Genomic DNA, 15,469 nt, shown 5'->3' with positions numbered 1-15,469 from the left:
TGAACCCACCCCCCAAGATGATGTGAGAAAAGAAAAGAAAAGAAAAGCCTTACCACCTTTCCAACTCCCAAAAAGAAATCTTGGCACAGCCTCCTATGTAGGGACCTCTTACCACCACATCATATCAAATCAAAAATCAACCAAGATGGGTCTCACTGCTGAAGAATCGATACGACCACATCCTTCCGGGTAAGGTCACATCGTTAGTCCCTCCGTGCCGCCTCTTTGCCTCGCAAGTATAAGTAAAAGAAATAAAATAAAAAACCCCCCGTCCGACTCGTCATCCAGCCAGTCCGGGTTACAAGACATGGATAACATCATCACAGTGTCTCCTCTCACCGAATGATTGGTCATGTCCGGGGGTCCAGGGAACAGAGTCACAAGACGGAGACTTGTAAGACCAGGGTAGCAATAGCAAAAACGGCACAGGAAAAAAAAGCTACGTCTTTGAGCGGAAGTGCCTCACCTCACTCAGCTGGCGTTTTGCAGTCGCCATTCCCAAGTCCAAGACGAAAGAAAGGCGAACCAGCTTACAGAATCTGATAGAGTACCTCATCGAAGATTCCAAGGACACCAAGCTGAGCTGAAAAGGAAGGACAAAACATCTACCCACCTGACCACGCCATCCACCACATAGCATTACTTGACTAGGGCGGCGTGGGGATGTGTCAAACTCGATGAACAATCACGTTGAAAACACATTGGTCATCGCCATTCTGCAATGCTATCGCCTCATCACTAGCGCTATCTCTCACCGTGGAGATTGAATTGATATCGCCGTCCCGATACCGTGGTAAGCGGTAAGCCTGGTCTCCTCTGCGGGGGACGGGAACCCGCCCCTCGGACGCCCCCGAAATGGCGTGGGGGGAGGGCACCAACAAATCTGCCGAAAAGTGGGATGATTGCATCCATGACATTGATCCAGAGGAGGGAAACGTTGCAGAATAATGCTGCATTTTCCCAAACTGCAGAATTGCAGAACCGAGATCGACCTTAGCGGCAATGGTTCCTTGAAACGATGCGAATCCAAGGATCCGAGGTGTCCTCGGTTGCTACATTCCCACCTACGAGCCTGTATGTGTACGGTGTAAGTGGCTAGGGAACCGAAATCATAGGCTGGACACTTCCAAGGTCAGCAAAAGTGCCGGTGTGTCCTGCACCCTCACATCGGCCTCGAGCTATAGCGCCGCACCCCGGGCCGAGTACAACGGGACAGTCCGTTGCTGACATCCATCCAGTACCTTTCGATTCCTATGAGTCAAGGATTAGTGCGTAGGTCTGTTTGGTTGGGCACACGAGAGGAAGCGAGAGTGCGACAGAGGAACAATAATGTGTGGCCCTATCAGCCTTTCGGCTGCGCTAATCCTAGGCATGCAGAAGCCGACCGCCTGTTGCCTACGTCCCGATCATGGCCGCTCTTCAAACTTGTGTGAGCGCGAGATATGTTAGCTCCAAAAGCCGTTGTGATAACCGTCGGGAACGCTACCATGATCCATGGCTGCTGACATCCCTAGACATGTAACCGACATGCCACTTTGAGGAAGATCGTCGCCATCACCGCCGTGCGTAAGCCGGGCTGGCCCGGCCCGTGGACTGAACTGACGGGGAAAACCGAGCCGGACAATGATACCTATTGGCAAGCAAGAAGGATGGTGGGAGCTGGCCGTCGGTCTCCAAAAAGGCAAGGTTGGAGAAATCATCGGAATTATCAGGGACAAACCATCGACCGTTGAGACACGGGACGATGGTCGGTTGTTGCCGGTAGGTGTGGCGAACACTATGCGATAGATGCATGGAAGGTAGGTACAACTAAACTTCTATCCCAATTTGCGGGAATTCCGAGTAAATTCACCGGCTCTTCTGGATAAGTGGCGAGTTGCGAGTTCTGAATTGCTACGAGACCATAGAAATCGCAGACTTCGGTGAGATATAGCCAACGACAGCAACGCTCGCAAATTGACACAAGCCCGGACGGGAGAAGACCACTTCACGGCTGATGTCACTGGGATGGTGAATACGGGGAACCGTTCCGCTGGGTGTCCTCAGTCGCATGGTCATGTCTGAGAATTAGGATGGCGAATGGACAGATAGGAGGTTCCCTTTACCCCGGCGCTGGACACACCGCTGCCTCTTTGCCGGGCTTGGGTGGCCAATAACGGATAGCTTATTACCTGGCATGTTGGATAATGAGATCATACCGCGGCCTTATTGATCAAGAAAGTTTGTAGTGTAGCTTCGCGGTCTTGGAGTTGGATATCGGTGAGGCAGGTTGCAGCTAGACTTTGCGCGAGAACGCCCGCTTCGCCGCGTGAATGCTTCCGGTTCCCGCTTGACATCTGCGGCTTGTCCGGGAGATGATAGAAGCAAACCAGGCAGCAGGACCATAGCATAACCCAGTCGAGAAGCCAAGGTGAGGCTTGCTGTATTAATGAGCGTTTTGCAAGGACAAACCGGCTGGCGACGGAAGACTACATACGACCCCCGGTGACCCGTGCGCTTGCGACTTGCTGGGCAGCGAGTGGCCCAGGAGCCTGGGAATTGGGCTGAACTTTGAAGCGGCCCCTGAGATAGACAGCCCTGAGAGAACTTGTTTGCCCGATTGTCGAGGATATACAAGCAGTGCCTCAGTAAAGGTGAGGATCATGAGCATCACGCGGGACAGCTCCGGGATGCATGATCGAGTGCCTATTGTGGAAGGTGTATCCAGCATCGCGACCTGATCAGCGGGCCCTTGATTGGCGCAGGTAGACCGTTTCGCTTGGCTGGGAGTAACCACAAGCAGTGAACCTCTGGAAAGGGCCGATGTGTGTCAAGATGGATGGATTTAGCGAGGATGTCTGCTGCCCGGCGGGGCGGTGCGTGTGTCCATACTCCATAGTCCATGAATCGGTATCACGTCGTATGGGAGAAGCTCGGTTCGATTTGCGCCTCGCGTCGCAGTTGGAGGCGTAGTTTAAGGCTTGAAAAGTGGTAGTAATTGATGCTTGTTTTCTCTAAGTATAAAGTGCGCTCTAGCACGGTACTAATGTAGCTCTACTGATTATATAATAATATATAGTATAGGTAGGGGTAGTAGTGCTAGCTTCTCAGCCTACCTAATTCTACAATAACCTAACCTAGGTTACTCTTGACTAATATAAAAAACGCCTCTACTAGTACTATTCCTTATTATTATATTTATTAGTTATTAGGTATTATTCTTATTTATTTTTTTAGTTTTATTATTAGCGCGGGTAATACGTCCTCTAATCGTATATTATAGTATTTATTAATATTAGTAATAGTATATATATTAGCGGTAGGCTGCTTAGTTTAGAGTCGAGGGGGTCTAATAGTATATATTTTAAGGTTTAATACGTATACCTTTCTCTTTTTACTTTTGTAGTTCTTAGTAACGTCTCTAACTTAGTATAATATATTTAATATAATTTTAATAACTTAATAAGGACTAGTTTACGACAGGTCGAATTTAGAGTTTAACTTACTATCCTTATTACCTTTTTCTTAGACGAGATTATTTATATTAAACTTTTTAATAAGGATAGTTTTTATATTTACTATCTTAGCTATACGTATTAATTTATTTCTTATATTATTATATAATTCTTTCCTTATATTAATATTAGTAGTAATACTCTAGCTTACCGTAACGAGGTCTATACTAATATCTTCTTCGTTAAGGATAATAATAGGTTCGGTAGTATTTTTAAGTACCTTAGTTAAGTTATTAAAACTATTAATAACTATCGTATTTTATAAAGTATTTTTCCTAAGTATAGCTAAGGATAGTATAATAAATATTAACTAAATATATCGTAAGTTAAGTTACTTTACGATTATAAGTACTTCGTAGTACTATCTTATCCTTAGTTCTTTTAGTTATAATTATGCCTACTTTATTAGTTATAACTTTACTAATTTTATTATATGCTCTACTTAATTAGTAAACCGTAAGTAAAAAGCGGGATTATAGATAAGCTTAGTATCGTAATAATTAGTAACTATAGTAAATAATATATTCTTAAAATAACTACTATTATTATAATAAATAGCTTTAGGTTATCCGAGTATAGAGGAGATCGTTAATAACTATACTTAATATACCGCTTTTATAAATACCTCTCTATATAATATAAGGATACTAAACTTAGTAAAATAGTCTACGTTTATTAAAATATATTTCGAACTATTTATTATTATTAAAGTAATCTCTTTTATAAAGTTAATAGCTACTATCTTCTAGGGCTCTAATATTAAAATCTTTTTTAGTAATAATATTCGAAGTTTCGGGCTATACGCTTAGTATATTTAATATAACTTAATATATAGGTCTACGTTTTATATTCTCTTAAGCTAAAATATACGCCCTCGTAAATAGTATATTATAATTAGTACTCCGAAATAGCCTCTCTTATTATATATATTATAAAGTTATTATACTACTTAGTCTTTACTTACGTACTGGGCTAGACTATTATCTATCTTATTCTTATATAGCTCGTACTCCTATATTTTATATTATATTACTTTTACTCTTATTAATCGTTTCTTATTTTTTAAAAAATAATCGATAGCTAATAGTCCTTTAAAAAGAAATTTAATAATATCTTCGTACTATTTTTAGAGTTTATACTTATCGTAAAGTATATAATAGATCTTATTCTTTTACTCCTTACTTAAAGCTCGTCTAGTTTCGCTCGAGTTTGCTAAGATAGATTTTAATATATCCTATACCTTAGCGGGGTTTTAAAAGTGCCCTAGCCTAGGGCGCTCGTGCTTAGCGTTTTTTATAATTATTCGGTTTTTTATTTTTACTTTAAAAGCGAGTTACTCCTTAATATTTATTAGCGAGTTTTATAGCTTATTATATATACAACTTAATCCGTTTACTACTCGGATAATCTTCGTAGTATTTAGTTAATATAAATATTTTATATTATATTTTATTAAAACTTCGATCTACTTTACTAACTTATTATAAACTTTATTATAGTTCTTTATATTTTATTTAATTAATCGATAGTTAGTATATACTATAATAAGGTCTAGATTTACGCTCGTTAGCTATTAGTATTTAGTTAAAGCTCGTATAATTACTAGAGTTTCCTTTTCTAGAACTAAATATTACCTTTCCTAGTTAAATAAACGAAATAATATCTATATAATAATTATAGCCTTACTAAAATTAATATTAGTAATTAGGGTACCTAGTTTATAATTATTAAGAAGCTATATAAGTATAGCACTAGTAGTATAATTATTTATATTTATTATAATATAAAATTATACTTACGAGCTTATACTATAAGTCGCGTTATTTTAAACTACGTCGCATATCTTATTAAGTACTTTAACTTACTCTTCTCCCTAAGCTAAGGTCTTACGCTCTACCTATTCTTATTATACGCTCTTCTTACTAAACTTAGTTATTTTTAATACTTTTTTAAAAAATACCCTCTTAATCGTAGTCTCTAAGTCGGCTCTTTTAAGAATATATTTCCGTATAAACGGTATTAAGTATAATAAACCTCTTACTTCTTCTTATATCCTTAGAGGCTACTCTTTAAACTATTACTTCTATATAACGAACTTATTATAATACCGTCCTAAAGGGTATATCTTACTAATATATATTTTAAATCCTACCGACGTTATATAATTATTAAAAAAAAATATCTTACTTTTACTAAGGAGAATCGGTACCTATATTACTTTTAAGAAGTAATAGTAATATAAAAAATAAAAGTATTTTTTAAATATCTCGCTCGTAAAGTTATAATCGTTAATAAAAATAAATATTAATATTAAAAAGTAAAAGAGGAATCCTATAATTAAAAAAAAGTAATATTTATTAATATTATAGTATCCGAAAACTAAGTCTCCGAAACGTATATATATTAAAAATACTCCCTTAAGTCCTTGCGGTATACTTTTATACTCCTATATATTATTAAGGCCGACGACTAAGGTCTTATATTAGTTACCTTCTTAAATAAGAATACCTTAAAAGCTATTAAAAATATCGGTCTATAAGTAAACTCTCGGGCGTTTATAAAAAATCGAGTTAATATCTATTTTTATATTATAATACGGGTATACTACTTTTACTAATACTTTATTAATAAAATAAAAGTCGTATATAATTCGTAATACTCTTAGTTTCGCTACTCTCTTTTTAAAAAGAGTATTTATAATCTATTCGCTACGTCTATCTAGCCTCCTAATTACTCTAGCTTCCTCTATTTTTAAAAAAGCTACTACTATAAACTATCGCTCTACTTAGTTATATTTAAATTACTTTTTAATTTTCGTATATATACTTAAAAAAAGATTAATAATATATTTTACGAGCTTAGTACGCTTAATCTTTACTAAAGTTTTTATAAAGTAGTATTTATAAATATAGTATAGCTATCTAACTAAGTCTCTCTTCTCTTTAGTATTTACTATTACTCTGACCGTAATATCTAAGTTCTTAAACTATAAGTCGACCTTATATTATAAAACTTAAAATAAGGGCCGAAAAGTATTAAAAAATCGGGTTTTTAAGGGGTAAGTATAAGAAATCGGATTTCGTATATAAATTAGTAAAGCCTTAAATATTTATATCCTATTACGTCCTTAATCCTTTTTTAGTTAGTCGATTTTACTATCTCTACTTATTACTAAGAGTAATATCTTAATAAGGGTCTCGGGGTCTATATTATTCTATAAGTAATACTCGTTATTATTATCCTCTATACTAAATTTATCCCTAATATCTAAGTTAATATTAAATTCCCTTAACGTATCCTCTTTTTCTTTAACTTAACTTTTCCTCTCCGGTACTACTATTAGGGATTAGTATTTTCCCTTAATAATATTTTTTATAATATATTATCGTCGGTCTAGCTAGCTCTATATTAAGGTTTTGCTATTATACTTAGTTTTAGAAAATAAGTAGGTAAATAATTATATATTTATACTACCTCCGGTTTATATATATTTACCTCCTACGTTAGCCTTAGTATTACTAACGTCTCTTCCCTACTCATCTCTAATTATATCCTTTATATATATATTTATATAATAATAGCCTATAATATAATTATTCTATACTTATATATTATATATCTTTATTTTAATTACGTAATAATAGTCTTAATATTATACCCTTTTTAATACGTCTTTTTTTAATATATACGACCCGTATATATCTCGTTCCGCTCGATAGTCGTCGTAGTATTCAAAAGGGTAAGTTATGTCCTATAGTAATAGGTTTATATTTAGTATGCTCAGTAAAAGTGCTAAGTAATGGTTTTGCTTACTTAATCCGATTACCCTATTCTTAATAATACTATATTATCCGTACTTATTAAACGGCTCCTTAGCTAATAATTTAGATATTATTTTTTTTATTAATATATATTTTAACTTGCTAGCGTTTAAATAGTAGTACTACTACCTCTCGACGTACTAGTCTTTTTAAAGGTCTACTCGTTTCTTAAGAGTAAGTATTAGTAATAAGGTTTAGTAACCTCACAATAAGCCTCCTCTAGAAGACGTTCTAAGTCCTCTATAATATTATTATCGTTACTAATCTCTAATATATTATTTATATAAAGCTTATTCCTAGGCTAGTACTAATACTCGTAGTAATATTAGAACTTTATAAGGTTCGGTAATAGCTTAATAAGTACTATAGTTTTTAAACCCTTCTATTTTTAAAGTAATAGTATTTCACTTTTATAATTAACTACTGCGCCGACTCTTTTATATTACTATTTATTTAAAAAGAGGTCCTATTTATTACTATGTTTAATAATAATAACTTAAATTACTATTAAAATATCTCTTATTACTAGTTTTATAATACCGTATTCGTATACTAATATTACTTAGTTATTTACTAATCTAATCGTTATAAGTTCTTATATTTCTACCCGGAGTATATAATATTTTTTAATAAAAGTAAGGTTAATAATATTAATAGTAGATTTACTATTTAAAAAGATACTTAAGATACGTACGTTCTTAATAATACTATTAATATACCCTAAACTAGTTAGTACGCTATCCTTAGGACTATATATAATATTTTTAAAAAATACCTTACCGTCGCTCTTTAGCTTTTACTCGTTTATTATATTAACTTTTATAATAAGGTTAATATAATATTAGGGCTCCTTTATATTAAATACTCGTACCTTAGGGTCTAACCTACCTTACTTTTTTAGTTTTCTTATTTTAACTAGGTCTATTTATATTAAGAAGGCTACTTTAGCTCTAGTTATTAAACTAATTTATAAGAGTTATAGTATCGTTATATTAATAATAATATCCCTTAGGGTCTCTTTAATACTAAATAGCTTTACGTCGTACTTAGTTATGCCCTTAATAAATAATAAGGTCCTAGGGTATATATTTATTTTAACTTTAGCTCCGGTATAATTTTAATAACTACTAATATAATATAGCGTCGCTTACTCCCTTTACTTCCCCTTTAAGCCTTTAGCTTTACTATTTCTACTAGGGCCTCTTCTTAAAACGCGTTTATTAATATACTACGCTTCCCTTACTAAACATATAACTTCTTTTACGTATTTCTAAAATATCTCTTTATTCTCCCTTTCCGTAACTTATTACGTTTTTTTAAAAAAGTATCCTCTTTTATCTTTATAAATATCTAAGTATAACTCCTCTCGTATCTTCTTTATTATATATATTTTATTATTAATCTTCTAAACTACGGTATTATATCCTAAAATACTACTATAATAGTTCTTAGAAAATATTACGTCGTAATATAATAGCGTATTTATATTACTTAGCTATTTATATCTTATAGGGATAGTATTAATAAACGGGCTTAATATAATATTTAAAATAACATCGCCTATAGTCTATTAATCGGTCTCCTCTAACTCGCATATTATTAATAAAAAAAATAAAATATAATTAATAATAACTAGCTTAGCTTTTAATTCTTTATATCTCTTTCTTAAATACTTAGCCTTATACTCTTCTTAATTAGCTTTATTCTTTACTTACGTAGCTAAGTTCCGAGGCTCGGGATATTCTAAGCTAATATATCCCTACTTATAATAGTTAAAATATCGTAATATATTAATATTACGTAAGGGTTTACTACCTATTTACGTAAGTATTTATAGTTACTTATCCTTACTTCCCTACTATCTAGTACTCTATATTATTAAATTATATATCGCTTCTCGTATTAGTTCCGTATTCTAATTGTTACGCTATTTAAATTTCTTAATAAGCTTATAAAAAGGGTTCTCTTTTTTAATATCCGATTCGTTATTAATATTAAGCTATTTCCGGACTAGGTCTACGCATAGCTTAATAACTATCTTTAAATTGCTAAAAATATAGTTATATAGAACCCCGTATTTATTAAGTTACTTTTTATAAAAAAGCCTATTTAATACTCTTTACTAAAAAAGAATATCTTTCTTACCGTTAAGAATAGTAATAAAGACTTATTATGTAAATATATCTTAATAAGCTTTTAATAAACGTTTTTAAATTTTTAATACTCTTTATAAAAAAGTAAAGAGTATTTCTCTATTATTTCTCGTAAATAATAAAGCCTCCCGTATTACTTTAGTATTCTCTACTATACTATCGGGGTCCTTAAAGCGCTTTTAAAAAGCTTTTTTAATTTTAAACTAATTTTATTAGTTTTCCTTACTCTAAATACTAAACTAATCTTTTATTTTATAACGAAGCTTAGTTTTAAAAATATAAATTCTCTATCTATTTTCCTTAATAAGGTTATTAACTCTAAGCCTATTTACTTAAGTTTCTATTAAATCGAGATACTCTTTTATAAACATACCTCGGTTATAACTAATAAAAGTTAGGCCTTAAGAACTAAAGAAAATATCTATAATAATAGGCTATTTTATATAAGTAATAATAGTCTTAGTAAGTACTTATATATCTTAGGATACTTATTTAATAGGGGTACTTAGGGTAAATATAAAAGGGCTTAACTAGTTAAATAACGATAAAATAGGGTTACTTACTCTTAACTTAGAGAATTACTATATTAAGCGTAAAACGTTAAGGGAATAAAAAGATATAGATTTTACTATGCCTTTTACTTTAAGTATATTAAATATTAATATAAAAAGTTTTAGTAAGCGTAATATATTAGTATATCGTCCTAGACTTCTCTCGAGGGCCTTCTTAACGAGATCTGCTCTACGAACGTAGTCGTAATATCGTATATAAAGTATAAAAAAGAAAAGGATTATAAATTATTTTATAATAAATAGCGTTATAATAGTATCCGTTACGCGTTAATTTAAAAAAAAAATATAATATTAAATTAAAAAGTCTACTTTATAGGGCGTTATTATACTATAATCTAAGAATAAAAAGGAGAGGAAATCTCCCCTTTTCTAGGGGTATATCGAGGCTTGTTATAGTTTACGGTAGTATATACTACTCGGGCTATCCTAAGCTTCTTTTTACTTCGCTCCGTAATTTATAAGTTAAATAATACGGCTACCTAGCCCTTTAGGTTTATATTATTATAAAGTCGGAAGGGTTTTTAACTCGCGTCCTTTTTTATAATATTATTTAATGCGCCGGTCGCCTTCCCTATGCTTCTTCTTTTTAGAATATTTTCTCTCTACTACCCTTATAAAGAAGAAGGAGCTACGATTTAGCTAAGTCCCCTTTTCCCTAAGGGAAAGTGCGATTTTCGCTCTGTTCGAAAACTTATTTCTAGCGAAAAATGCCTACTAAAATGTTTAAGTCCTCGTAAGTATAGTATAAGCGATATTATTAGCCTTTACTCTAGCCACTAAAAATTAGGCTTTTTTAAAAACCGTGAGCTACGATTTATAATATAGGCCTCTTATTAGGGCCTTGTCGGGGCTTAATAAGGAGTAAAAATTTGCTAAGTCCCTAGATCTTTAGGTAGTAAATATTGCGTTTTTCTAAGATCGTGCGTAGTAACCGTAGGGGCTTTTTTTTGCTAGTAATATTAGTTTATATTACTTTTTACGCTTACTTTCTTTAGTAATATTAAGGTAGATATAGCTCTCCTTAACTTATATCCGCCTTCTCTCGTTATTTTTTTAAAGTAAAGTAATTTGTTAGTTAATATCGTAGTAAGAGAGATTATTTAGTCTAAATATTATTATTTTCTTAATAGTATTCGGGTGGGCTAGCGAGTCCTTTAAGTATTTCGCTTAGTTATTTTTTATTAGGAGGTTGATTTATTAAGGATATTATTACTAAATTTGTCGTATACTACTCCCGCTATGCTCCCCGACTTCCTTATCCCGCTTTCTTAATATAGTCTTTTTTTTCGTAAGGTATATCTTTGCCCTTTACATTAGTACACGAGGGTCTTCTTAATAATGATTTTCGTAGTATGTATAGTAAGTATCGTAAGTATTATAAGGAGTAAGGGTGTTTTGTATATATTACTTTTTTTTAAGTCCTTTTGCTAAATATAAACTTGGCCTTTTACGGTCTAGTCTTAAGAGTATTTCTAACGCGTTAGGTGTCCTAAAGAGCAATACGATATTATATTTATATTAGGTTTATGTTAAGTTAATGATATCGCTTTTCCTCTGGCAGGGTAGCCTTCTGTCCCTCCTTTAATAAATATACAACGAAGTAATATTTACTTATTAAACGATGAATAGATAACTGCGGTTATATATAACGAGATAGATTGCTCTAGAGGGGCCTAAGGGTATTAGAAAATTACCCTCACGATCTACCTCTAGGTACTATTGAAAAGTGGTAGTAATTGATGCTTGTTTTTTCTAAGTATAAAGTGCGCTCTGGCACGGTGCTAATGTAGCTCTACTGATTATATAATAATACATAGTGTGGGTGGGGGTGGTGGTGCCAGCTTCTCAGGCTAACAAGAATAGGTGCGCGACGGGTGCGACTTAGAATGCGATACATGGTTATGACGCTGTTCAACGATAGAGTGCTGGCAGTCAAAATTTCAAGCGAACACATGGCGACTAGGACATCTACGCCGAGTTCCCGTAGGAGACGCAGCTGTTAGCTTGCAGCCGCCCTACGTGTATGCGTCTCATCTGCAGCTTGTGCTGCATTTCAACTTGGCACTGGCGCATGGGAGGCGGCGCCTCTATCCGTAGGGGTCCCGACACATCGCCGTGGCGGTGCTACTCGAGACCAGTACGTGTACCAGGCGGGTATTCTGGTGTCACCTGGTGTGTGACTCAAGACGTAGACGACGTGTTTCCATAGTAGATGGTCTCTTTCAGAACATAATCAACAATGATCACGATGGCCACGGCACTGGCCAGAAAAGAAGCTCCCGGGGATGACCGTGAGTGACAGTTATTCTAGGTTGCGGTTCCGAAAGCCGGACAGAAGGCATATACCCTGCTGAGTTTGGGCAACGTTGGGTCGCTGGTCTGTGAGGAACAATAAGGGAAGGTCGGTGAAGCAGTCGCGTGTCGGAAAGGGACGTGCAATTAGGCTGCTGGACGCACCGAGGTCCTTGGCCGGTCGACAAAAGCGAGCATGGGGAAGCTTGATCGGAGCATGGTTGGGCGACCGAGGCAATATGGCGGGAAAAGACGCGGTGAGTTTGTCGGGATGATGGTGCGAGTGACAACCCCCTGTGTTGATGGCTTGTCGCAGTGACACGCTGGGAGATGATGCCTGTCGTATGGAGGTACATACGTGCCTCTTGGAGAAGATAGGTATATCCTGGAGTCTTGTTGGAGAGTGTTGCACCGATAATTCGAACTCCAAGGTGTCGGTCTCTCACCGAGGAGGATAATCTCGCTGAGTGACTGGAATCTGGAGACTGAAGCTCCGCACCGTGCGCTGCCGTTGTAACCTGACGTATGTTTCTTATCGGCCAGACGCTCGGTCATCCGCCTCAGACCGAGCCACTTTCAACCAGCACGATGGGATTCCGCTTCTATCTGGGACTTGCGGTGCTGCTCCACGCTGCAGTCATGTCGAACAGCAACATGGTTAATGTTGACTCGCATCGCTTTCCCCTCGTGCCCCTCCATTTCTGGTTTGTTTGGACCCGTGAGCATTGTTTCCTGTGGTATTGGAGGGGCTGGCCACAGCGGGGTGGGAGAGGACAACTATTGAGCTGGAGTAATTGCGAGCGATGAATGGGGCGGTGGCTGGCAGACGAGGACAAGACGAGCAGCCATTAGTCGGCAACAGGACGCTTTTGCCAGCGACTGATGTAATTTGGGGAACATTTATCGGCGCAGCAGGGGTATGCTAGGCCTCGCTGGCTGCTCGTGGTGGGTATCCGTAGAGGAGTGACAAGCAGGCAGAAGATTTACGCCTTGTTGCCAGGGAGGCGTGAGCGCAGAGATTGGGGGATGATCGACGAGGTCCGTCGGGGTCGGCTCCGAGAACCAGATGCTGACGGATAAGTGCTGGCATGCATTCGTCGAGTGACCTGATGTTGCAGGTAAGACTCTATGCCCTGTTTCTGTTAACTCTGAGAGTCGCACGGAGTTTCTGAGACGAGGTATCGTAAGGAATCCATCTCTTTGACGTAGTCGGTGCCCAAGTGAAGTTGAACTTGGTTGTGTATGTTTGAAGTCGGGCTGTGCCATGGGACAAGATGATGAATGCTCCCTCGGTGGCCTCAAATGACCGGGGGAAGAGGCACGGACAAGACGACGGGCGCAAGAAGATGACAAGCGAAGCGAGAACAGCCCAACATGCTCCAAGTTGATTGACATCAGCGTCGGCCACGAGGGTATAAGCTTGAGCCAGGGACAGACGAATGCTGACGCTGGTTCGGGGAGTTACGGTCAGCAGTACTGATGGTTGTCGTCGTCGTCGTCTTGGAGAGCAGGGTCACCAATGATGCTCTTGTTGCAGGGCAGTTGTTGACGAGAGTGAAACCTCGAGGTGGGATTAATGCAAGGGGTAGCCGATGAAAACAGACAGGGCTGACGAGGCAGAGAGGAAAAGACTGGTGCGCAAGCGAAAGAGAAATTCGACACGGGATATTGGAGACATCCAGAATGGTACGTACTGCGTATTGCCGTATGGACAGGAGAGGAAGTCACGGGGACAATGGAAACTCGGAGGAAGGAAGGAAGGAAGGAAGGGGTCGCCTGGGGACGGAATTAGAGGGCTGCGGATTGGATGACGGCAGGCACGGCTGAAGACGTTTGGGGCTTTGGGGACCACCTGTGACCCGGGATGCTCGATGCAATTTACCATTTGAACGGGACAGCACCCATCCTGTCACCTGTATCTTGAGGCTATGGTAGGTACTTGGCACGATAAAACGGAATGGAGCAGCAACACGGACGAGGCGCATTGCCACTCGTGTGTTGTGATGGTCACCGCCTGTTGTTGTTTTGGATACCTAGAATCGGTATGGTGAGGTATCGCGGTATCCTAGGGATGAGTGTAATAAGAGAGGAGGGCAATAGTAGAACATGGGGAAGTGAGGGAAGAGAGATCACGAGACACCAGTTCGCCCCAAATTCAGGGTCCTCGAGTCACAAAACATGGGAACATGGGGTGCGAGTGTCAAATGGGGGCTAATTACCCCGCCGCTGTTCAGAGTGGTCGAACTAGCTTCTACAATTGAGTCTAGGGAATTAATTGCACAGGACTTGAGATTCGCTGATTTGGACGAGTCGGTTGAGACATTACCTAAGGGGACCATTCCTCTACCGGGTCTACCCCGGCTTGATACACGTTTTTCCGTCTTCTTTTCCTCTTCTGTTCGTCTTTTGTACCTATTTTATTTTCCAATTTCAACTCTGCTCTGTTTCTCACGCTCTCTTTCACGACCCCGTGATACGACTTTTGACCTTCTCTTATTCCAATCAGCAAGCAGCATCTTTTCCCAATTCGCCTCCCAGGTCCACTGCGTTACTCGAATGCTACCCAGTTTTAGAGGGGCAGAGTGAGAGACGTCAAGTAGACGTGGCGCTAGAGCAGAGATGCAGTAGCGAACGAGGCGACACGCGCAAGTGGCCTACGCAGTACCTATATAAAAGATACGTACCTCGGATAGTACTGGATGCAGAGTGGACGCAGTGTGGTAGTGGGCGGGTTTTAATGCAGTCGATGCACGGCAGAGCAAGGGCTGTTTTGTTCACCGCATTTTTGAAGATACATCGAAAGCCCAATTACACAGCATCGGCGGGCGGCAGCCCCCTACCTAAATGTATCTTAGACTAAGGTAAGGTAGATTTCCCCCATGTTGTTATGCCTTGCTGCCGCTCCCCATACCAGTATCAGCTCTCGGGAAAAGACACTGCGAGATGGGAGGCGGAAAGAAGGAGGGATCTTCAAGACGTCCAACGACAAGTCATGCACAATGAGGTTTTGGCGGGAAGAGATGAAATGATGTGGCTGCCGCCGCCGCCTCTGCCGTTGCCGTTACTGCTGCCGTTGCCATAGCCGCTGACCAAGCCTGACAGAGTCAGAAGTCAGACATGCATCATCTTGCCGTTCA

At 37.8% G+C, this 15,469-nt stretch overlaps 1 protein-coding gene across 1 annotated transcript; it reads right to left on the bottom strand.

Moving 5' to 3' along the window:
* Window positions 1–12,283: 12,283 nt before the first annotated feature.
* CABS01_03643 (uncharacterized protein) lies at window positions 12,284–12,844 on the bottom strand (the record flags this gene model as incomplete). Its single annotated transcript, XM_060537016.1, has 3 exons — window positions 12,284–12,396; window positions 12,498–12,669; window positions 12,707–12,844. Coding segments are annotated over 3 exons (423 nt in total), but the record flags the coding sequence as incomplete, so codon positions are not given.
* Between the last annotated feature and the right edge of the window lie 2,625 nt (window positions 12,845–15,469).

The sequence above is a fragment of the Colletotrichum abscissum genome (assembly GCF_030869225.1).
Source record: "Colletotrichum abscissum strain IMI 504890 chromosome Unknown Scaffold_7.1, whole genome shotgun sequence".
Taxonomy (NCBI): domain Eukaryota; kingdom Fungi; phylum Ascomycota; class Sordariomycetes; order Glomerellales; family Glomerellaceae; genus Colletotrichum; species Colletotrichum abscissum.
This window is presented reverse-complemented; position numbering and strand designations above follow the sequence as displayed.